Source organism: Bos mutus, chromosome 18, assembly GCF_027580195.1.
Source record: "Bos mutus isolate GX-2022 chromosome 18, NWIPB_WYAK_1.1, whole genome shotgun sequence".
NCBI lineage: Eukaryota > Metazoa > Chordata > Mammalia > Artiodactyla > Bovidae > Bos > Bos mutus.
In genome coordinates this window covers 22005380-22030321 of record NC_091634.1, presented here as the reverse complement: position 1 = coordinate 22030321, position 24942 = coordinate 22005380, and the positions used below count along the sequence as shown (strand labels likewise).

The 24942-nt window shown below is 34.8% G+C and overlaps 1 protein-coding gene across 1 annotated transcript in view; it reads left to right on the top strand.

The window, feature by feature from the left end:
- URI1 (URI1 prefoldin like chaperone) overlaps window positions 1–10290 on the top strand; it is a 63085-nt gene extending 52795 nt beyond the window's left edge. The window contains exons 7-11 of the mRNA XM_005899542.3: window positions 1–155; window positions 1687–2020; window positions 4022–4164; window positions 4959–5205; window positions 8530–10290. The exon at window positions 1–155 is cut by the window's left edge and continues 20 nt beyond it. Of these exons, the coding sequence (XP_005899604.1) occupies window positions 1–155; window positions 1687–2020; window positions 4022–4164; window positions 4959–5205; window positions 8530–8712 (1062 nt within the window). The 3' untranslated portion in view covers window positions 8713–10290. The remainder of the gene's footprint in view (window positions 156–1686; window positions 2021–4021; window positions 4165–4958; window positions 5206–8529) is intronic.
- Window positions 10291–24942: the final 14652 nt, after the last annotated feature.

The following is a 24942-nucleotide window of genomic DNA, read 5'->3' as shown; positions in this document are numbered from 1 at the left end:
AAACCTCACTCCAAACCAAAAACTTCAGATATTTTTGAAGCAGAATTTGCAAATGATCTAAAATCCAAGGATCTGCTTGCTGATAAGGAACTATGGGATCGACTTGAAGAACTAGAGAGACAAGAAGAATTGCTGGGTGAAATTGATATTGATAGGTACCTAATGAAAAATTTCCTTACACACATTTCCTTATAAAATATGTGCCCCTTGAATAAAATACAGAAAAGCACTTTATCCTAAAATATCAGTAACCCTACCACTCTAAGGCAAATATTAATTCTCTAGAATATTTTCCTTTAGATCAGTGTGTTCATGCACATGCCCCATACATATGTGTGTAACAGAAATACTTAATATACCTGTTTCTTATTTTAAGATTTCAGCCATATTTTGTGTAATAAATTAAGATATACCAGATATTTGTAATTATGGATACTTTATATATTACATTTTCAATGAGTTATTTTTTTACTGTAGTCAAGATAATGTAGTATGTTTAAACGACGTGTTAAAAAGAAAAATATGCATTCAGTTTAAGTTTGTGGCTATAACGTGTTTATCCTTGCTTTCCTTTGCAAACTTTTTTGCTTATTGAGCAAGTAGTTTGTAATCTGGGCTTCCCTAGTGGCTCAGTGGTAAAGAATCTGCCTGCAAAGCAGGAGATGTGGGTTTGATCCCTGGGTTGAGAAGATCCCCTAGAGAAGGAAGTGGCAACTCGCTCCAGTATTCTTGCTTGGAGAATCCCAGGGACAGAGGAACCTGGTGGGCTATGGTCCATGAAGTTGCAAAAGAGTCTGACATGACTTAGCAACTAAACAACAACAAAATTTGTAATCTGGTCAAGTAGTTATAAGTATGAAAACCTTGACCCAGTTGCCGTTTGAAATACATATTAGCGCTCAGAATTGTCAGAGTGCTCAGTGAAAGGTGTTCCTATAGAAGTTGCTATATTATTTTACTTAAATGATATGCAGAGTTACTGTGAAAAATAAGACACAGAATATTTTTTTCACTACTATTTCACCTATACTTAGGTCTTTTTAATTAACTGATACTGTTTCATTTTTGTAAATCTGTTTTGAATCTTGTGATTTTCTTCATTGCGATTCTTCAACTTCAGCATGATGTTGTTTCCATTCTGTTGCATTTCTGGTTTTGTTATTTTTATTTTTATTTTTTTGGTTTTGTTATTTTTATAAGGTCCTCAAATTCTTGGTAGAATGAAGCATGGGAAATGTGTATATATGTGTATAAATCATATACATATGTAGAAGTCTTATTTTAAAAATTATAACAATACATGCTTATAAAATATTTTGATTATGAAAATAGAAAATTAGAATATGTTACAATTCTGTGGCTGTAATTTCTGGTCTTCAAATAGAGATGATAATCTCTGTGAATTTTGTGCTAATTTATGACTGTACTATTTTTATTATATTTTATTTTATATGGCCAATATCTTCCTTGCAAAGATAAGAACATATTCTACTTATGTTTGAATAGCTACAGTATAGAATTAGCATAGAAACCATTTTTTCATTCATTTAAAAACATTTTTATTAACCTAGAAATCTAGTTTAAAAATATTCTATGCAAAACCTTATTTTTTACCTATTGAAATTAACTGAAAAATATTCTAATGTGTTTGTTTGACCTTGTTTTCTTTTTCTTTACTATTAATAGTAAGCCTGATACTGTGATTGCAAATGGAGAAGATGTGTCCTCTGAAGAGGAAAAGGAAGATCAGAACATAAATGTGAATATGATGCATCAAATAACAGACTCTCTCGCCCTCAGCAATTGTTATAACAGTCTTACAAATTCAGAACTCTTCAATGGTCAAGTGAATAGTCCATTGAACTATTCAGTGAATGGTTCAAGTTCTTACCACAGTAATGAAGATGATGATGATAATAATGATGATGGTGGTGATAGTGAAAATGACCATGATACCTTAGGGGTTGAAGATAATTCTATACCAACAATATATTTTTCTCACACTGTCGAACCTAAGAGGGTTTGTATACTTTTAACTTTACTAATTTTTTCATATGATTTGAATATTGATGATCATCTACAATTCTCTTTAAAAGAACAGCATTAACAGGGATTAATATTGTTGATAGTGCCAAATAAGAAAACCATCTTTTGCCTCTTGTTATGACCAGTTTTATCTGAAAAAGAAAAAGAAAAAGTTTAGATAGTTAGCTGGTATTGGTGTGTTCTCTTGAAGCCACAGTACAATTTGAAATTTGGTGGTCGGGAAGGAGATCAGATGAGTATTTGTGTACATTTATGATGAAAGTAACTGGCATTAGTTAAATTTTTAATTGTATCAGGTTATTTCTGTGTGAGCATATAATGAATAGGAGCATGATGAGCAAAAAGGAAAAATTTATCAGGAAATAAAAATTAGTTCCATTTCTCACAAAGTAAATATAAGCATCTCTGGGTATTCAGGACTTTATAGAGTTTTGGTGTTTTAGAGCTGGGGTTACTAGAGCGAGAGCTTCTAATACAGCTTTTCTTAGTATCAAAAGACTTTTTGTTCCCTCTTTACTTATTGTAGAATCCCCAGTTTTTAAATCCCAGATCAAAGCACGTTGGATCTTAGTGAAGGAAGGACCTTAAACTCATTCCCTTGCTCTCTTGGCCTCATAATACTGCTTTAAGGAGCCACCGGGAATTTCATCTTTCCAATTTGTCTTTCTCAAGGAAACTTAAGGCATAGAAGACTATAGAGTGAGTTAGTAATAAAACAGGGACTCTTTTGTCTTAATTTAGTGCTTTGCTTTTTTCTTTTTCTTCTTTTTAGCTATAAGGTACCCTTGTAGGGATTGCCTTTATCAAAGTTACCGGTCTGTGGTTATCAGTCTTAAGTGCCTGTGATTATTATTTAATGAAACATATTTAAAACATATTTACTATTTCTTAGGTCCTTTTAAGTGTTCGCTACTCTAATGTGAAGTGAAATAATTACATGGTTTTTTAAAATATATATTCTTGTACTTCAGACTAAAAGAGCATCTTATGAATTCTTTGGAAAAAATTGACCTATTACCAGAAAAAAAATTTTGTTTTGTGATTTTCTTTTCAAGCTTTAAGTTGGTTTTCATTTAGATAAAGCAGGAAGAATAAATAATATTTGCAGGAATGTTGTGGGGAAGAACAGTCATTAATATGGAAAGATGCTATAAATGCCGAGTAGGGATAGAAGAATAATGTGTTAATCCTGAATAGCTCTGATTTTATTTTTTTGATCCTTAAATTTTAAAAAATTAGAGGTATTTAAAAATTTTAAATAGTTAAGCATTATCTCATATTGTTTTTATGACTTAAATTTTATATTCTTACTGAATATTTATTTTAGTTAATTGTGCTCTTTGTTTTGAAATGCATAATTTAAGCCAAAAACTTATATCAAAGTAATGGGTGATGTGAAAGCTTGTAATAATCTAGCATTTAGTTTGTATGTATTTTGCTTTTTGTATAATAATAGTTGCTGATGACTAGAATTGGTCATTTAAAACTAGTCCCCAACCTTTTTTGGCACCAGGGACTGGTTTCAGGGAAGACAGTTTTTCCATGGATGGGGCAGGATGGGAGGGAATGATTTGGGGATGATTTAAGTGCATTACGTTTATTATGCTGCGGCTGATATGACAGGAAGCTGAGCTCAGGAAGTAATGTGAGCGGTGGGGAGCAGCTATAAATACAGATGAAGCTTCGCTTGCTCGCCTGCTGCTTATCTCCTACTGTGCAGCCCATTTCCTAGCAGGCCACAGACTGATACCAGTCCGTGGCCCAGGGGTTGGGGACCCCGGATTCAAGAAGTAACGCATAGAAGTATGATAAAGTAAGGACTTTTAGGTCTTAACTGATAATGCACATTATTTCAGTGTCAAAATATGTAAACTGCCTCTATTACTATTACTTCTTTAATTGTAGAGTTTATTTGTTTTAGTTTTGGCCTTAATTTGTCAAAATGATAGTGATTTTTTTGCTGTGAAATTTTTAGGTCCGTATAAATACTGGAAAAAATACCACCTTAAAATTCAGTGAAAAAAAAGAAGAAGCCAAGCGTAAGCGAAAGAACAGTTCTGGCAGTGGTCATTCTCCCCAAGAGCTGCCTATGATCAGGACTCCTGCTGATATTTACAGGTGAGTGGTATTCATAGACAGCAGAGCAGTCTGCTCTTCCTTTCTCTCTTTTTGCAACTGAGTATTTACAGGAAAAGGTTGCTCATAACACAGAAGTCTCTGACTGGAAAGTGAAGTATTTTGATAGAATTAGCTTTGTGTTTTAAAGGCTGTCACAAGCGCTGCTGAGCCCCAACACAGCTTCCCAGTTCAAAGCAAGTAGAACATTGCTCGTTTTTTTTTTGCATTTCCCCCTCTTTACTAGTGCTTTTAAAACATTCCCAATCTGGTAAAAAATTGTTGTATGTTAACTTTAGAGATGACAGTTTGTGTTTCTGGTGTGCTGGGGCAGCGCTGTGCTGCCGCCACTTTGGCAGTGCTTGGTTAGCCGTGTGGTCTACCTTTTCACAGAGTCTATGTATGCTCTTTCAATTTTTTGTTGTAATGTTTGCTGAGAAAGCTGTCATTTGAAAATATCTACTATTTTCATGACCCTTATTTGTGAAATAGTGAAAATTGCTAAATGACTTCGAAAATATATGTACGTTTTGGACAAAACAATCAAGCTGTTGTCACCCAGAACATACTTATAAATAGACTGCTGTATTTTATTGGGTCAAAAAATTATACTTTTAAAAATATTGATAATATAAAGATGTCACTTGAGGCCACAAAATTATTGTGATGGTGAAAATTTTGGATATGTTTGAATAAAATGTTTTAAATTGATTTCTAGAAAAGACTTTTTAAAAAATCATTATAAATTTATCCTGTTTTATGTTAACTAAAGAACATATATAATTTTTATATTATAGAGTCTTTGTTGATGTCGTGAATGGAGAATACGTCCCTCGTAAGTCAATCCTGAAGTCTCGAAGTAGAGAGAACAGTGTTTGCAGTGATACCAGTGAGAGCAGTGCTGCTGATTTTGATGATAGACGGGGAGTGTTGAGAAGCATTAGCTGTGAAGAGGCCACTTGTAGTGATGCTAGTGAGAGCATTTTGGAAGAGGAACAAGAAAATCATCAAAAGAAACTTTTGCCTTTATCAGTAACACCTGAGGTTTGTGTATGTCTTTAATTCATTATTTCATATAGTATCTTTGAGAGTTAAAAAGGTATTGGTAGCTCCGTTTCAAAGGGATATGCAATTTCAAGTTTTCCCCATTTTACATAGTTATTTTGGGAGTTGAAAAGACTTAAAAAATTGTAGCTGCTGTATCTTCCAGGTATGGTTTATGAATCATTAATCTTATTGTCTTTAAATTATTTTATTTTGAATAGTTATTTAATGACATTAATTGACAGGGTAATGACATTGTTTATTTTGTAGTTTCTTTGGTTCATACATGTATTTAGTCTCCGAAGTCATAGAGCCTAATTAATCGTAGGCTTGTACTTTTTTTGGTAATTAATAATTTATAAAAGTCCTTAGCAGCTCCAGTGTTCTTGCCTGGAGAATCTCATGGGCAGAGGAGCCTGGTGGGCTACAGTCCATGTATCTTAATTAGGATATATATTTTGTATATATTAATTAATGTATATATATATATTATATATATATAATTAATGTATCTTAATTAGGATATATATTTCATTTTTGGTTAGAAAATTGTTTTTGACCACGCTGTGTGGCTTGTGGGATCTTAGTTCTCCAACCAGGGATCCAACCCATGTCCACTGCACCACTAGAGAAGTCTCATGGCTAGAAAATAATTTAGCAGCCTTTAAAAAATAAATTCCACTAGACCAGACTTATAGCCAATGTTATAAAATTAAAATAGTTCAAGTAGCAGATGATGTGCATGGCTGTGTGCACACTCAGTCCCTCAGTGGTGTCTGACTCTTTGCGACCCCATAGACTGTAGCCCGCCAGGCTCCTCTGTCCATGGGATTTTACTGGCAAGAAAACTGGAGTGGGTTGCCATTTCCTCCTCTAGCAGATCTTCCCGACCCAGGGGACGAACCTGCGTCTCTTGCATGGCAGGTGGATTCTTTACCACTGAGGCACTGGGGAGGCCCAGCAGATAATACTTTTCTCTTTTAAATGCTTTGGTAGAGTTAAAGGAGAAAATAAGTAACGTATGACAGATAATTATCTATAGTTCTTCTATATTTTGGCTTGTGCCAGTGAAATTTTTAACTCTTGGAAGTTATGGAACCATTTTACAGGCTAGTGAGAGCTGTAGATCCTCTCCTCAGAAAAATGAGTGCACATGTAACAGTGTTACCTACCACGTTACACACAGTTTTGTGTATGGGGAAAAGAGTGATACTGGGAGATACCAAAATAAGAGTGTTATCGTTTCCATTATACCCACACTTGATATTTTTTATTCTTGTGTTTAGTGGGTATTTCAGATTTTAATTTAAACAGTATTTGGGAAGACTGGGGAACTCAGGCCCTTATCAAACTTATGTACCCATTTGAGTATATGTCAAATACATATTAAAATATTTATCTTTGTATATGAGTAAACATACGTATGGAGAAGGTAATGGCACCCCAACTCCAGTACTCTTGCCTGGAAAATCCCATGGATGGAAGAGCCTGGTAGGCTGCAGTCCATGGGGTCTCTAAGAGTCGGACACGACTGAGCGACTTCACTTTCACGCATCGGAGAAGGAAATGGCAACCTGCTCCAGTGTTCCTGCCTGGAGAATCCCAGGGATGGGGGAGCCTTTCGGGCTGCCGTCTATGGGGTCGCACAGAGTCGGACACGACTGAAGCGACTTAGCAGCAGCAGCAAATATACGTAAAACTGTTGCTTGTGCTTCATGTCCCTAGGTGGTACTAGTTGTAGTAAATAGTAATTGGCAATGGAGAGATCATTAGTATTTAGGTACAGTTTGTATGATTAGAATATTCTCCTTCCCTACTCCCGAAATAATTATCTCATTTGACCTGGAGACTATCTTATTTAATAGTCTTCCATACTGTTAGAAAAACAAGTGATAGACTTTTGCTGTTTTTAAGTATCTGAAAATTAGGTTTTAGTAAGGAGTTAATGTATCATGATATAGTTAGAACTCAAGTCTAGAGTTTATTTTCATTTCATCCTATTTAATAGCTTTGCATTTTGTATTGAACTGTTACAGTTAGCATCTAGCTGTTATGAATTTTTTAACATCAAAATAAATAGTTCATGATTATGGCAAGTACTTTGAAAGATATTTTTCCTTATCTTTAAATGTTAAAATATTCTTTTTCAAGAGCTTTTTTTGTATAATAAGAAGGCTCTGTACTCATCATGATAAAATAGAGTTTTTAGAAAAGTAGACTTTGAATTCCCTTTAAAAAGCTGGACTCCATGCAGGGTCTCACAGTAAAGTGTGGGAGGGTCAGGGCATTCTTGGTTCTCCTTTGGTGGGGCAAGTTGGAGCAGATTGGCTTTTTAGACTACTCAAGTGATACATTGTCTTAACTGATTTGTTCACTTGGTAGACAAAGGAAAGTAAAATATATTTGACAGTTTGCATGTCAAATGCGTGTCAAATTTAAGTTTGTACATAATGAGTTTTTAGAAGATGAAAGTAAGGAGATTCCAAATACTAGAAATCTTTAAAAAAAAATCATAACAACTTGATTTTGATGGATCTCTCCTTAAAAAGATACAGAAAAGACCTATCTTTGGTTTTATTTCCATCGTTTTATACACAGTATATACATTTATACATACATTTTGTACACATTATATACACACTACAGTAGACAAAAAGAAAAAATGTCCAGCAAATAGGGGGTTGAAATTAAAGAATAATTTTTGTGGTGCCTTGATTTCTGTTACTGAATTTATTGCATTAAAATTCGAGATAGACAATTATTTCCACTAGCACCAGCACTTTTAATTTTCTGTTTCCACTGACCTTAAATAAAATTGAGGCAAGATGCAATAAAATAATCAAATAATTGCATAAATGGACACCACCTAAGAGATGTCACTGCTACTGAAACTGGGCTGTAGGCTTGCAGGCAGGATGGCCACCATAGGATAGCTCATTTATCAGTTGATGTTTGACACTCTAATAGAATTTTTAATTTTAATACATTATTTTTCACAGCATGGTCTGGATGTAAATGGAATGAATGTATGAAAGTTGAGGACCTTTTGTTTACCCATTTTTTTAAAATCCCATATGCACATGTTTTTACATTTTGTTTTCTTACATGTGTACTATTAAACATCTATTTGTATTGGTGGTGTAATTAAGATACTTTTTAATGGTACTTGATTTCTATGAGCAATTTGTATTTTGATGTTGTAGTTTTGTGTATCAGAAAATCTTATGAAAAGAAATGTCTGATTGGCACTGCAATGCAGGATAAAGATTTTGTGGGCATCTTATTTGTGTTTTGTTATCATAATCTGATTTTTTTGTCTTCTAGGCTTTTTCTGGAACTGTAATAGAAAAAGAGTTTTTGTCACCCTCCTTAACACCACACCCAGCCATGGCTCATCCTGTGCTACCCACCATTCCAGAACGAAAAGAAGTTCTGTCAGAAGTATCAGAAGGAACTACAAAGAGGGTTTCAAAGTTCAAAGCTGCTAGATTGCAGCAGAAAAACTAGGGCCTGCCTAGGAAATGGGAGTTTACATCCTAAAACGTAGTTTTGCAATTGTTTAGAAAATGTATAGCAAAGTATGTTACATGTAATTTGAAATAAGGCATCCTGAATAAATTTGGCAGCAAGTTCTCTTACTCTTATCAGTGGTATTAAAAAGAAATCAAAGTAAATATTTAAATACTTTAATATTCAGCTTGTTTTGTTAATTCTCTGAATACCGTCAGCACTCACTGTTAGGTTTGTCATGTCATACGGTGGCAGCATTTTGAATTATTTTTCAAAGAATGCTGTTCATATGTGTTGTTTTTGTGTTTGAAACTAAATACTGGCAGTTTTGTTCCAGCTGCGATATTGTGCACACCATATGGATCATTTTAAAGAAACTTTTAAAATTTCAAATAGATTCAACAATTATATTACTTGCTTTACCTTTTTAAAGGCACTTTAAAAAAAAATCTACTTCTTGTAGGTTTTGCAGCTAGGTGGCTATTTAAAAAATCTGTCCCTGTTTGACTGTTATTCTATAATCTCTACGGTAGAAAGCTCCATGTACCCAACAGAAAGTTTCTTTGATTGAAAGAACGGTGTTTTGTAAAACATTTTTTTTTTAAGTAAAAATTTTATGAAACTTGGTCTCTAAAATGTTGTGAACTTTATGACTCAGAATTCAGTATGGAAATGTCTTTCATATGTATGCTGCGTGCCCCATACAGTGGGTCCGTGAATGCTTACGGCTCCTCAGGCGGTTCTCCCCGAGTGTGTGCAGTGTTAAGCAGCAGTTTATTTTGGGAGAGAAGGAAAGGTTGTCTAGATGATAGAAGTACATAAGTAAATTTTCGTAAATAAGAAATTTTATGTTTTAATCTTCTGAACATTTTCATTCTTTAAGGCTACTTTCCTACTAGTAAATAATTGAATAACATATTTACTTTTAGCAGAACACCTTAAAATAAAGAGAAATTTATTCGAACATTGAAAATTACACTTACAAGTGTTAATCATTAGCTTGATGCATGCTAAAATGTAGCTTTTAAAAAGCATTCTGCATTAGTACTAAAATAGCCATCAATGCCAGTCCACCCTCTATTCATGGCTAAATATTTAAAGGTTATTTATAGCTTCTTTAATGAATTCTTGCTTAAACAAAGTGAAATTATGTCCTAGAAAAGTAGAAGCTATTTGTAACTAGAGCAGCACAAACTGTAAAAATTTTATGAATATGTATCTTAGTAATAAGGGGATGAGCCTGAATCCCCACAAGTTAATGGATAATTCAGAACAGAGCGCTGATTTTAAAAGATTGCCTAAAAATGTAGATTTTTTTCTTTAGTAAATTTTGATCAACTATATATATTTAGTTGAAAACTTTTTCTCTCAGCCCATCCCCCACAAAAAACAAAATAACCAAAAGTATAATCCCATGCACACAAAAGAGCCCACAGTTCCAACTGCTTGTCAGGTGAGCCTTTCTCTGATTTTCTCCAGAAACAGACTTCATTGTGGGATTACTGTGGTGTTCTTTACAGACATGTAATTTCAAGATTACTGTCATTAAATAATTTTTCATGTTCTTCAACTTCATCTTGAGCCTGTTGTTGTTTATGTAGTTTGTATTTCTTCTTGCAAGTAGATGTTTTCCATCATGGGACAAAATGGTAGTAGAAACAAAGAAGTGTTAGATTTTCTGCTGAAGACTGAATGAAGTAGTGTTGCCCCATTTCATAGCTGCAGTCTTAAAACAGAATTTCAAGTTGTAACTTAACCATATACCTTTGTTTTTTATGTTAAATTCAGTATTCAATATGATAATATGAAATTGGTCTTAAGTGTTCCCTTTTAAATCATTGTAAAATAGACTGAATTTTTTTTTTAACTTTTAATTTTGAACTAATTGTAGATCTACAGAAAAACTGGCAAAAAATAGTAGATTTCCCAAATACCCCCTCATCTAGCTTCTCCTAAAGTCATTTCATCTTGTATGGCCAAAATACAATTATTAAAACCAAGAAATTCACTTTAGTACAATACTATTAACTAATCTGCAGATCTTATTTGAATTTCACCAACTTTGCATTTAGCGTTCTTACTGTGATATTTGCTTAATGGTGGTTTTCTGTTTTGCCCTTTCTTTCAGCATTTATTTCTTGGAATTCTTTTGTGATGAAAATCTGTCATTCACCTCCCTGACCCCTGTTCCATTTATTAATTCATTTCTTTATATCAGTATGGACTTGGATATTCTGTTCTATGAGTCAAAATCCAATTATCATTATTTTGTTTGCTCAAATTTTCTACCTTTGATGTTTAGGAACTCCTTTCAGTTGACTCCTGAATTCTTTCAGCAAGTCTCCATCTGTTTTTGAACACTCTTTCTGACATCACAAAATGTTATAGGCATATCTTGTATTTTTCGTGCCCAACCTTGGAACAGTAACCACTTCTCCAAAGGGCCCTTGATCCTTCTGTTGGACGATGGTGTTTAAAAACCAACATCTTCTCATGTAGGTGTTTATATTACCATTAAGATATTGTTGTTTCTAGGCTCTTTTAGCAGGTGTAGGAAGTTTTGTTACTAACTAATGTACATATCTATATGTTTGTTTGCTTATGTACATTAAAAAATGTAAGTTTATACAGATACTTCCTGATTTTAATATAAGACCACAAGGTTCATTTAGTTTTTTTTTTTATGACTTCTTTCTTCAGTAGTGAGAAATCTAGCTTTTATTATATATAATGTGTTTACTTATTTTAAAAATATCTAATACAGTTGACCCTTAAACAACTCTGAGGTTTGGGGCACTGACTCTCCCCGCAGTCAAAAATTGGCATATAACTATACAGCTGTCTATAGTCCTGTGGTACATATCTCCTGAAGAGGGAAAAAAAAAAAAAAAAAACCAGCGTGTAAGTGAACAGGCACAGTTCACACCCATGTTGTTCAAAGGTCAACTGTTGACACACACAAGTAGTTTCAGACTGTTAACCCTAATCCCCAGGAGAAAAACATTTATTAAGTATATTTCATTATTTATGTTCAGTTCTTTTTAAGTATCAGTCAAGAACTTTTCTGAGGTTCTTTTTCTTTCCCATTCCCTTTATTGTGATCTTTCACATATAACGGAGTTAGGTTCATTTGTTAGTGTTTGTGTTCCAGTTTGGAGTCTCCTCATATTGTGGTTGGGTTTAATGGTTTATTTGGGGTGTGTATGAAGGGTATACGAAACATTAATGTGGTTCTAAGAGTCGCAGCTATATAAAAAGATAAATACAGAGAAGATAAACAGTCTACTCTTTCTGCCCCATCCTTTTAATTGTTATCAGAGGTGTAACACTTTTTTGTGTCTAGATATAACAGTTTATTCAGCCACTTTGCTGTCTATAGGCATTTAGATTTCTGATATTTTGCAATTGCAATGAATAACTTTGTTGTATATGTATATTTTTGTATTGTTGAAAGTATCTTCCTGGGTAGATTTCTAGAAGTAGGATTAATGGTCTATCTTTACGGTATGATTTCTTTTAAACATAAAAGTATGTACGGCAAAGTATTTGTTGTTCTCTTATCAAGGACCTGGTTTTAACAGATTTGCTTGCATATCTACATTTTATTGGTAATTCTTTAATATTAACTTTGGGACACTCTAATGTCTTAAAGGGACTTTAAGGGTTTATAGTGATTATGCTCATTTTGCTATATTTTTATTTTGGGGTGGGAAGGGAATTGGTCATGCAAATGATTTATAAGACCTTTCTATAATTTGGAATATTCCCAAGTTTATAAAATACAGACACCTCATTATATTTATTTTTCTCCTTCATAAGAAACAGCTAATCAAGAATGCTAGTTTCTGTGTATCCTTTTGGTGCGTGGTATATAGGCTTTCAGTTAAATGCCTGTTAAATGAATTCCTTAACTACAATAAATATTTACGGTTTTATGTTTAATCCATTGGTCAATATTGTCAAATTTTTACATTTACAGTGCTTTATCAGTTATTTACATTTCATTTTAAAGGAACATTGTTTAGGATATGAGGACGTTTTTGCAGTTCCCCTAAATAACCAATGAATCGTAAAGAATCAAGTAATTTTGATCATTTACTCTGTATCAAGCATTTTCTGTGTACTTTATATGCATCATTTCATTTAAAACTCACAGCAACCGGGTGAGGTAGGTACTATTTTTCAGTCTTTTTCCTCCCACTCCCCTCCCCTATTTTAGAGATGAGGAAACTGACTCAGAGAGATTGAACAACATTTTTAAGCCACAGAACTATTAAGTAAAACTCAGGCAGCCTTGCTCCAGAATCATCAGGTTTTCCCGTTTTTAAAAAGTTTAAATTTTTTGCCCTCTAAATAAGAGCGCATAGCTAGTAAGGAAGTGTGTGCCCTGTATATCTCTATAAAGTGAAAGTGAAGTTGTTCAGTGGTGTCCGACTCTTTGCCACCCCATGGACGGTAGCCTACCAGGTTCCACGATCCATGGGATTTTCCAGGCAAGAATACTGGAGTGGGCTGCCATTTCCTTCTCCAGGGGATCTTCCCAACCCAGGGATCAAACCCTGGTCTCCAGCATTGTAGACAGACGCTTTAACGTCTGAGCCACTAGGGAAGCCCCGTATATCTGTATAATCTTGTTTATTCATGAGGCCACCTTTTAAAAACTATGAGTTGGAAAACTTTGTTTCTTAAACTTTAAACATACTCATTTTGACTTTTTGGAATGGAGGTGAAGTTTCGGTGATTTGGCCATATGTATAAAGAAAGTTTTTGAGAAATTCATTTTTATGTGAATGGGGCAGCAGAGTGTGACATGGTTAGGTAGCATCTCTGACTCAATGGACATGAATTTGAGCAAGCTCCGGAGTTAGTGAAGGACAGGGGAGCCTGGTGTGCTACTGTCTGCAGGGTTGCAAGGAATTGGACCTAACTTAGCAACTGGACAACAGCAGACATTATTATATATGTGAACAGTGACTTACTGTGCAGTTTTGAGCATTCTTTTTACCCTGCTTGTTTATTGCCTTCTATGCCCCAACTCTACAACTCCCTTTAATACTCTTCAGAAAAAGTTTCCGTTTTTCTGTTCTCTCCATTGACTTGGAAGTTATATACTTGGCTATATTTTAATTTTTGACACTTTTCTATAAAAATGTGCATTTTCCAGACAGTGTGGTGACCACTTTAGTGTTTGTGGTACTTTGGTTCCACTTTTTTCAGCAGTTTTATTGAGGAATAATTTGTATGCCATAACATCCCTTTTTTCTTTTACTTTTTTTAAAGTATAGCTGATGTAGCTTCCCTGGTGGCTTGGTGGTAAAGAATCCATCAGCAATGTGGGAGACCTGGGTTTGGGAACATCCCCTGGAGAAAAGAGTTCTGTGGACTGTATAGTCCATGGGGTCACAAAGAGTCGGACATGACTGAGTGACTTTCACAGGTGTACAATATAGTGATTCACAATTTTTAAAGGTTATGCTACTCTTGTAGTTATTATAAAGCATTGATTGTATTCCCTGGTTGTACAGTATATACTTGCTTTATTTTATACATAACAGTTTATACCTCTTAATCCCCTACCCCTGTATTGTCCTCTCCCACTAGTAATGACTAATTTGTTCTATTTGTGAGTGTGCTTCTTTTTTGTTATATTCACTAGTTTGCTGTAGTTTTATGATTCTGCATATAAGTGATACCATTACAATACTTGTCTTTCTCTGTATGACTTATTTCACTTAGCATAATACTCTCGAAGTCCTTCCATGTTGCAAATGGCAAAATTTCATTCTTTTTTTATGGATGAGTAGTATCTCATTGTATGTATGTGTATATATACACACACACCTCTTCTTTACCCATTCACCTGTTGATGAACACTTAAGTTGCTTCCTTATCTTGGCAGTTGTCCTTAATGCTTCTATGAACATTAGGGTGCATGTATCTTTTCAAATTACTGTTGTTTTCAGATATATTCCTAGGAATGGAATTGCTGGGTCATATGGTAGTCCGATTTTTAGTTTTTTGAGAACCTCCTATACTGTTCTCAACAGTGACTATACTAATTTACATTCCCAGCAACAGTGTAGGAGGATTCTCTTTTTTTCCCCCACATCCTCACTCACATTGTTATTTGTGTTGTTTTTGATGCTGGCCATTTTGACAGGTGTGATACGATACCTCATTGTGGTTTTGACTTGCATTTCCCTGATGATTAGTGATGTTGAGCATCTTTTCATGTGCCTGCATAACATTCTTTTTTTAAATATACAATTTGATGGGTTCTAGTAGATTTCAAATTGTGCCACTAATTCATCAAAGAACATTTCCATCATGCTAAAAATATCCCTTTTTTTCTCAATTATAGTTAGTTCCCATTCATATCCCCAAGCCTCAGGTAATCACTAATTTGCTTCCTCTTTACAGATTTACCTTTTCTGGATAGTTAATTTAAATAGAATTATACAGTATGTAGTCTTCAGCATCTGTCTTTCAATTAGCCTAAGATTTTTCAGCTATGTCCATGTTGTATTATACTTCAGCATTTTGTTCCTTTTCATTGCTGTATAGTGTTCTGTTGTATGGATATATGGCAATTATTTGTTCATTCATAGTTGATGAATACTTCAGTTATTCAGTTCTCTGGTTATTGTGAATAATGTTACTATGAACATTCATATGCACGTTTTTCCGTGGACATATATTTTTGTTTCTTTAAAAAAATATTTTTTCTTTTTGGAGTAGATAACCTTGGAGTGGACTTGCAGGATCAGATGGTGAATTTAAGCTTAACTTTGAGAGATTACAGTTTTCCAAAGTGGCTGTAGAATTTTACATTCTCACCAGCAATGTAGGAAGTTTCTAGTTTATCCACATCCTTGGTAATGTTAGTATCTTTTTTCATTATTTCCCCCATTATAGTCATTCTAGTGGCTGTGAAGTATTATATTTTCTCTTAAGTCTTCGATATTTCTGATTTTTTTTTTTTAATGGTATCTCTTAAAGCACAAAAGTCTGGTTTTGGTGAAGTCCAGTTATTTTGGATAAGTTTTTTCTTCAAGGATTGTACTTTTTAGCATCTAAGATTTCTTTGCCTAAGCCAAAATCACAAGAATTTTCCTCCTTTGTTTTTTTTCTGGAAGTTTTATAGTTTTAGAATTAAGGCTATGATCCACTTTGAGTTAATTTTTGTGTGTGATGTGAACAGAAGTCTAAATTCAGTTAGATACCAGTTGCTGCAGAACCATTTGTTGAAAAGACTGTGCTTTTTTTTAAACCAATGAATTATTACTTTTTATTATTTTTTTAACACCAGAAACATTTTGTATTGGGGTATATTAAAAAGCAGAGACATTACTTTGCCAACAAAGGTCCGTCTAGTCAAGCCTATGGTTTTTCCAGTGGTCATGTATGGATGCGAGAGTTGGACTGTGAAGAAAGCTGAGTGCCGAAGAATTGATGCTTTTGAACCGTGGTGTTGGGGAAGACTCTTGGAGAGTCCCTTGGACAGCAAGGAGATCCAACCAGTCCATCCTAAAGGAGATCAGTCCTGGGTGTTCATTGGAAGGACTGATGCTGAAGCTGAAACTCCAATACTTTGGCCACCTCATGCAAAGAGTTGACTCACTGGAAAAGACCCTGATGCTGGGAGGGATTGGGGGCAGGAGAAGGGGATGACAGAGGATGAGATGGCTGGGTGGCATCAACGACTCGATGGACGTGAGTTTCAGTGAACTCCAGGAGTTGGTGATGGACAGGGAGGCCTGGCGTGCTGTGATTCATGGGGTCTCGAAGAGTCGGACACGACTGAGCAGCTGAATTGAACTGAACTGATAGTTAACAAGGTTGTGATAATTTCAGGTGAACAGCAAAGAAATTCAGCCATACATGTATATGTATCCATTCTCCCCCAAACCGTACTCTGATCCATTCTGGCACATAATATTGAGCAGAATTGCAAAGTCCCTAATTATCCCTTCTCCCCCAGCAACCATAGATTTGTTTTCTAAGTCTGTGAGTCTCTTTTGTAAGCTTATTTGTATCTTGTTTTTAGATTCCATGCATAAGAGATGTCATATGATATTTCTTCTCTGTCTGACTTCACTCAGTATGACACTCAATAGGTCTATCCATGTTTCTGTAAATGGCTTTGTTCCATTCTTTTTAATGGCTGAGTAATATTCCATTTTATATAGGCACCACATCCTTATCCATTCCTCTATATCAGTGGACATTTAGGTTGCTTCCATGTCTTGGCTATTGTAAACAGTGCTGCAGTGAACATTGGTGTGTGTGTATCTTTTTGGGCCATGTTTTTCTCTGCATATATGCCCAGGCGTGGGATTGCAGTGTTGTATGGTAGCTCTAGTCTTTTAAGGAACCTCCATACTGTTCTCCATAGTGGCTGTACCAGTTTATATTCCTACCAACAGTGCAGGAGGGTTCCCTTCTCTCCACACCTTCTCCAGCATTTGTTGTTTGTGGATTTGTTGATGATAATCTTTGTGACCAGTGTGAAGTGATATCTCATTGTAGTTTTGATTTGCATTTCTCTAGTGATGTTGGACATCTTTTTGTGTGGTATTGGTCATCTGTGTATCTTCTTTGGAGAAATATCTATTCAGATCTCCCCATTTTTTGAGTAGATTGTTTGTTTTGATACTATTAAGCATCATAAACTGTAAATTTTGGAGATTAATCCCTTATGCAAATATTCTCTTTCAGTCTGTGGCTTGTCTTTTCATTTTGTTTATTGTTTCCATTGCTGTTTTGAGTTTTGTAGGTCTCATTTGTTGTTTATTTTTGCTTTTATTTCCATTCTGGGAGATGGATCAAAAAAGATATTGCTGTGACTTATGTCAGAAGAGTGTTCTGCTTATATTTCTTCTAGGAGTTTTATAGTGTCTGGTCTCACATTTTGGTCTTCAACCATTTTGAGCTTATTTTTGTGTATGGAGTTGAGGAATGATCTAATTTCACTTTTTCACATGTGCCTGTCCAGTTTTCCCAGTGCCATTTGTTGAAGAATGTATCTTTTCAACGTTGTGTAGTCTTGCCTCTTTTGTCATAGAGTAATTGATCATAGGTGCATGGGTTTATTTCTGGGTTTTCTATCCTGTTCCATTGATCTATATTTCTGTTTTTGTGCCGATACCATACTGTTTTGATGACTATAGCTTTGTAGTACAGTCTGGTCACAGAGCCTGAGTCCTCCAGCTCTGTTTTTCTTTATCAAGATTACTTTGGCTATTTGGAATCTTTTGTGTCTCCATACAGATTTTGAGATTTTTTGTTCTAGTTCTCTGAAAAATGCCATTGGTAGTTTGATAGGGATCGCATTGAATCTGTAGATTGCCTTGGATAGTATAGTCATTTTGACAATATTGAGTCTTCCAGTCCATGGACATGGTGTTTTTTTCCATCTGTTTATGTCTTTGATTTCTTACATCAGCATCTTATAGTTTTCACATTGCAGGTCTTTTGTCTCCTTAGCTAGGTTTTTTCCTAGGTATTTTATTTTTTTTTTTTATGCAATGGTAAATGGAATTACTTCTTGAATTTCTGATCTTTTGTTGTTGGAAATCCAACAGATTTCAGTGTATTTAATACAATTATTTGTAATCTGCAACCTTACCAAATTCATTGATGAATTCTAGTAGTTTTTTGGTAGCATCCTTAGGATCTTCTGTGTATAGTATCATGTCATCTGCAAACAGTGACAGTTTATTCTTTTCCAATTTGAATTCCCTTGATGTCTTTTTCTTCTCTGATCGCTGTAGCTAGGACTTCCAAAAGTATGTTGAATAAAAGTGGTGAGAGTAGACATCCTTGTCTTGTTCCTGATCTTAGAGGGAATGCTTTCAGTTTTTCAACATTGAGTATGATGCTAGCTCTAGGTTTGTTGCATGTGGCCTTATTATGTTGAGGGATTGCCCTCTATGCCCACTTTCTGGAGAGTTTTTTTTTTTTTTATCACAAATAGGTGCTGAATTTTGTCAAAAGCTTTTCTGTATCTATTGAAATGATCACATGGCTTTTATTCTTCAGTTTGTTGAAATGGTGTACTGCATTGGTTTGCAGATGTTGAAAATGCTTGTGTCCCTGGGATGAATCCCACTTGATCGTGCTGTATGATCTTTTTAATGTATTGTTGGACACAATTGCTAGTATTTTGTTGAGGATTTTTGTATCCATGTTCATCAGTGATATTGGCCTGTAATTTTTTGTGTGTGTGGTATCTTTGGTTTTGGTATAAGGGTGATGGTGGCCTCATAAAATGAATTTGGGAAGTTTTCCTTCCTCTGCAACTTCTTGCAACAGTTTCAGAAGGCTAGCTATTAACTCTTCTCTAAATGTTTGATAAAATTTGCCTGTGAAGTCGTCAGGTCCTGGACTTTTGTTTGTTGGGAGGTTTTTAAATCACCATTTCAATTTTAGTGCTTGCGGTTATTGGTCTGTTCATATTTTCTATTTCTTCCTCATTCAGTGTAGGGAGTCAAATTTGTCCGTTTCTTCCAGATTGTCCATTTTATTGGCATGTACTTGTTCATAGTAGTCTCTTATAATCCTTGATATTTCTGTGGAGTCAGTTGTAGCTTCTCCTTTTTCATATTGATTTCAGTTCTCCCTTTTTTCTTGATGAGTCTGGCTAAACGTTTATCAGTTTTGTTTATCTTTTCAAAGAACCAGCTTTTAGTTTTATTGATCTTTGCAGTTGTTTTGTCTCTGCATCATTTATTTCTGCTCTGATTTTTATGATTTCCTCCTCCTTATAATTTTAGGTTTGTAGTTGTTTGTAAGGTTAGATTGTTTATTTGAGATTTTTCTTTTTTCTTGAGGTAATGTTGTATTGCTATAGACTTACCTCTTAGAACTGCTTTTGATGCATCCCATAAATTTTGGACTGTTGTGCTCTCATTTTTCTCTAGGTATTTTTTTATTTCTTTGATTTTTTTTTCAGTGTTCCAATGGTTGTTTAGTAGCATGTTGTTTAACTGCCGTGTGTTTGTATTTCTTATTTTTTCTTGTCAGTCAGTCGCTCAGTCGTGTCTTGACTCTTTGCAACTCCACAGACTGCAGCATGCCAGGCTTCCCTGTCCATCACCAGCTCCCAGAGCTTGCTCACACTCATTTCCATCGAGTTGGTGATTTTTTCTTGTAGTTTATTTCTAATCTCATAGCATTGTGATCAGAAAAGATGCTTGATAAGATTTTGATTTTCTTAAATTTACCAAGGCTGTCCTTGTGGCCTAGCATGTGATCAGTCCTGGAGAATGTTCCATGTGCACTTGAGAAGAATGTGTAGTCTACTGCTTTTGGATGGAATGCTTTGTAAATATCAAGTCCAACTTGTCTACGGTGTCATTTAAAGCCTACGTTTCCATTTAATTTTCTTTCTGTATGATCTGTCCATTGATGAAAGTGGGGTATTAAAGTCCTTCACTATTACTGTGTTAACTGTTGATTTCTCCTTTTATGTTTGTTAGTATTTGCTTTACATATTGAGGTGCTTCTATTTTGGGTGCATGTATTTTTATAATTGTTATATCTTCTTGGATTGAACCATTGTTCATTATATAGTGTCTTTTGTCTCTTATTAACAGTCTTTGTTTTATAATCTTATTTTGTCTAATATGAGTATTGCTACTCCAGCTTTCTTGTGAATTCTATTTGTGTGAAATACCTTCTCCCATCCCCTTACTTTCAGCCTGTAAGTGTCTGTAGGTCCGAGGTGCGTCTCTTGTGGACAACATACACGTGGATCTTGTTTTCGTATCCACCCAGCCAATCTGTCTTTTGGTTGGTGCATTTACTCCATTTGCATTTAAGGTAATTATTGATATATATGTTCCTATTACCGTTTTGTTAATTGTTTGGGGTTTATTTTTGTAGATCTTTCCCTTCTCTTGTTTTTCCTGCCTAGTGAAGTTCCTTTAGCATTCATCATAAAATTGGTATAGTGGTGCTGAATTTTCTTTTGCTTGTCTGGAAAGCTTTCGCTTTCTCCATCAAATCTGAACAAGAGTCTTGCTGAGTAGAGTATTCTTGGTTGTAGGCTCTTCCCTTTCACCACTTGGAATATATTATGCCATTCCCTTCAGACTTGTAGAGTTTCTGTTGAGAAACTGGCTGATAACCTTATGGGATTTCCCTTGTATATTGTCTTTTTTCCCCTGTTGCTTTTAATAATTTGTCTTTGTCTTTAGTTTTTGTCAGTTTGATTATGTGTTCCCCCTTTGGTTTATCCTTCCTGGGACTATCTGCACTTCCTAGACTTACTTTTAACTATTTCCTTTCCCATGTTGGGGAAGTTTTCAGCTATTATCTCTTCAAATATTTTCTCAGATCCTCTCTCTCTCTCTTCCTTCTGGGACCTCTATAATGCAAATATTGGTGCATTTAATGTTGTCCCCGAGGTCTCTTAGTCTGTTTTCATTTCTTTTCATTGCTTTTTCTATATTGTGTTTTGCCCCAGTGATTTCCATCATTCTGTCTTCCAGGTCATTTATCTGTTCTGCCTCAGTTATTCTGCTTTTGATTCCATCTAGTGTATTGTTCAGCTGTTTTCTTTAGGTCTTTGGTAACACATTTCCTGCTTCTCCATTCTTTTTCCAAGATCCTGAATCATTTTGGCTATCATTATTCTGAATTCTTTTTTTGGGAAGTTGCCTATCTCCACTTCATTTAGTTGTTTTTCTGGGGATTTATCTTGTTCCTTTATCTGGGACATAATCTTATTTCTTTTCATTTTGGTTAGTGTTCTGTGATGGTAGTATTAATTCTGGAGGCTGCTGGGATGAGTACTTGTTTCTTCTGTCTGCCCTCTGGTGGTTGAGGATAAGACACTTGGGCAAGCTTCCTGATGGGAGGGACTGGCTATGGGGAAAATTGGGTCTTGCTATGGCAGTCAGGGCTCAGTAAAACTTTAATCCAAATGTCTACTGTCGGGTGGGGTTACACTCCCTCCCTGTTGTTTGGCCTGAGGTGACCCAGTTCTGGTGTCTACAGACTCTGGTACTGCTATTGTCCACCTCCAAGAGGGCTCACCAAAACCCACCTCCCAGGACTGCTGCTGCCAGTGCCCCTGTCCCAGTGGCAGGCCACTGCCAACATGTGCCTCTGCAGGAGACCTTCAAGGACATGTAGATCTGGCTCAGTTTCCAGTGGGATCACCATTCTTTTCCCCTTGGACCTGGTGCACACAAGGTTTTGTTGGTGCCCTCCAAAAGTGGAGTCCCCAGTTCTTTGGAGATCCTGTAATCAAATCCCGCTGGCCTTCAAAGTCAGATTTCCTGGGGCTTCCTAGTCTCTGGGCCAGATCCCCAGGCAGGGGAGCTTCATACAGGTTTTAGAACCTTCACAACAGTGCAGAAACTTCTTTGGTGGTATTGTTCTCCAGTTTGTGGGTTGCCTACCGGGGATGTATAGGATTTGGTTTTATCATGATTGTGCCCTTCCTACCATTTTGTTGCAGCTTCTCCTTTGTCCTTGGATGTGGGGTATCTTTTTTTTGGTGGGTTCCAGTGTCTTCCTGTTGATGGTTGAATGACGCATTGCAATTTTACTGCTCCGGTGGGAGAAGATGAATGCACATCCTTCTACTTTGCCATCTTGAACCAATCTTTACAATGAATTATTTTGATATCCTTTTTGAAAATCAGTTTATTATAAAGTTATTTCTTTGTATACTCTTCATTTTGTTTTATTTATCCTTATATCAGTACCAAATTATCTTGATTTACTGTAACTTTGTAGTAAACTAACCTCTCCCAACTTTTGTTCTGTTTTAAAATATGATTTGACTATTTTGGCTCTTTGCATTTCCATGTTAATTTTAGGTTCATCTTAAAAACTACTGCAAAAATGCTATTTTGATTTTTATAGGGATGTGTTGAATCCATACATGACTTTGTGGGAGAATGTCATTAATATTGTCTTCTGATTGAATAATATGGAATGGTTCTTCATTTACTTGGATTATCATTAATTCTCTCAGGAATAGTTTGTAGATTTCAGATCACAAGTCTTAAACTTCTTTTGTTAAATGTACTCCTAAGTGTTTTATTGTTTTTTGATGCTATTGTGAATAGGACTGTTTCCTTAATATGACATTAAGTTGTTTAAGTTGTTCACTGCTAGTATATAGAAATATAATTGACTTTTGTATATTGTCTTTGTACCCTGAAACCTTCCTGAACTCAGTTACTAGTTTTTGTTTTGTGTGTTTCTTAGGATTTGCTATATACACGATTATGTTATCTGTGAATAAGAAAAGTTTTATTTTTTCCAGTCTGGATTTTTTTTCTTAACTGATTGCACTAGGTTGAATCTCTAGTACAATACTGAATAGAAGTGGTAAGAATAGACATCATTGTGTTGTTTCTGCCTTGTGCTAAGATATTCAATTTTTCACCATTAAGTGACAGATATTGCCTACATTCATTTTATTGGGTTGAGGAAATTTTCTTGTATTCTTGGCTTGCTGAAGTTTTCTATCATGAATAGAACTGCATTTTGTCAAATGTTTATTTATGCATCTATTGAGATAATGGTGTGGTTTTGTTCTTTGTTAATGCAGTGTGTTGCATTAATTGATTTTCTGTTGTTAAGCCAATCCTACATTCCTGGGCTAAATCCCACTTTATATAATCCTTTTGTTGTATATTGTATAATCCTATGTTACATATAATCCTTTTTATGTGTAATTGAATTTGGTTTGCTGATATGACAGATATTCATGAGGGATATTGGTCTGTAGTCCTCTATTCTTGTTTAATGTCTTTGTTTGGCTTTTATATATGTATAATACTGTTCTCATAGAATGAGATGGGAAGTGTTTCTTCCTCTGAATAAATTTGTGAAGCATTGGTATTATTTCTTCTTTAAATGTTTGATAGAATTTGCCAGTGAAACCATCCAGCCTGGGCTTTTCTTTGTGGGAAGATTTGTAATTACTACTCACTTTTTGTTATCAGTCTGTTTAGATTTCTCTATTTCTTCTTGAGCCCATTTTGGTAACTTTGATGTCCTAAAAATTTGTCCATTTCATGTAAGTTGTTTCATTTTTTTGGCATAAAGTTATTCATAGCATTCCTTTATAATCTGTTTCATTCATGTAGGGTTGGTAATGATGTCTCCTGTTTTATTTTTGACTTTACTTATTTGTGTCTTCTTATTGTTTTGGTCAGTCTAGCTAAAAGATCTGTCAGTTTTGTTTCTCTTTCCAAAAAAATATTTTTTTTAAAATTTCATTGATTTTTTTTCTCTCTACTCTTCTTGTTCACTGTTTTATTGATTTCTAGTCCAATCTTTATTCTTTCCTTCCTTCTCCTTGCTTTGGGCTTAGTTTGGTCTTCCTTTTATGTTTTTTTAAGGTGTTTAAGGTAGTAAGTTCATTTGGCATTTAAAGATATAATTTAACTTCTAAACACTGTTTGAGATATATACAGTTACTTTTGACATGTAATATTTTCATTTTCCTTTATTTCAAAACATTGAGACATTTCTCAAGATGTCTGTTTGAGCCATGATTTATTTAAATATATATTGTTTAGTTTTCTAATACTTGAGTATTTTCCAGGTTTCTTTCTGCTGTTGATTCCATTTTAATTTTCTTGAGTCGGGATAATACTTAGTATGTCTTCTTAAATTCATTAAGACTATTTTTATAGGTAGCGTGTGTTCTCTCCTGTGTGTTGTTGAAAAGTCTGTATTCTCTTGTTGTTGAATGGAGTATTCTATACATACAGCTTCTTCGATACAGCTGTCTTTTGTATTCTTGCTGATCTTTTCCCTACTTTTTTTAGTCATTGAGAGTGGGATAGTGAGGTCTCAAGCTGTAATTTTTGAGCTGTCACATCTTTCAATTTTGGTCATTTTTGCTCCATGTATTTTTTTTTAAGCTTTGCTGTTAGGTGCATAAATGTTTGTCATTGTTATATTTTCTGATTAGTTGATACTCTTACTACAAAATGCCCCTCTTCTTCTTTAGTAACATTTTTATCTTAAGGTCTATGGCTGTTGTTTCTGATATTATTATGACTAGTCTAGCTTTTATGATTGCATTTACATAGTGTTGCTTTTAGTTTCAACCTTACTTGGATCTTTAAGTTTAGCAATTGTATATTATAGATATAGTTGAACCTTGGTTTTAAAAAATCCATTCTGACAGTCTACATACTGATTGGTGTATTAAGTCATGTAATTATAGACACGGTTCATTTACATTTGCCA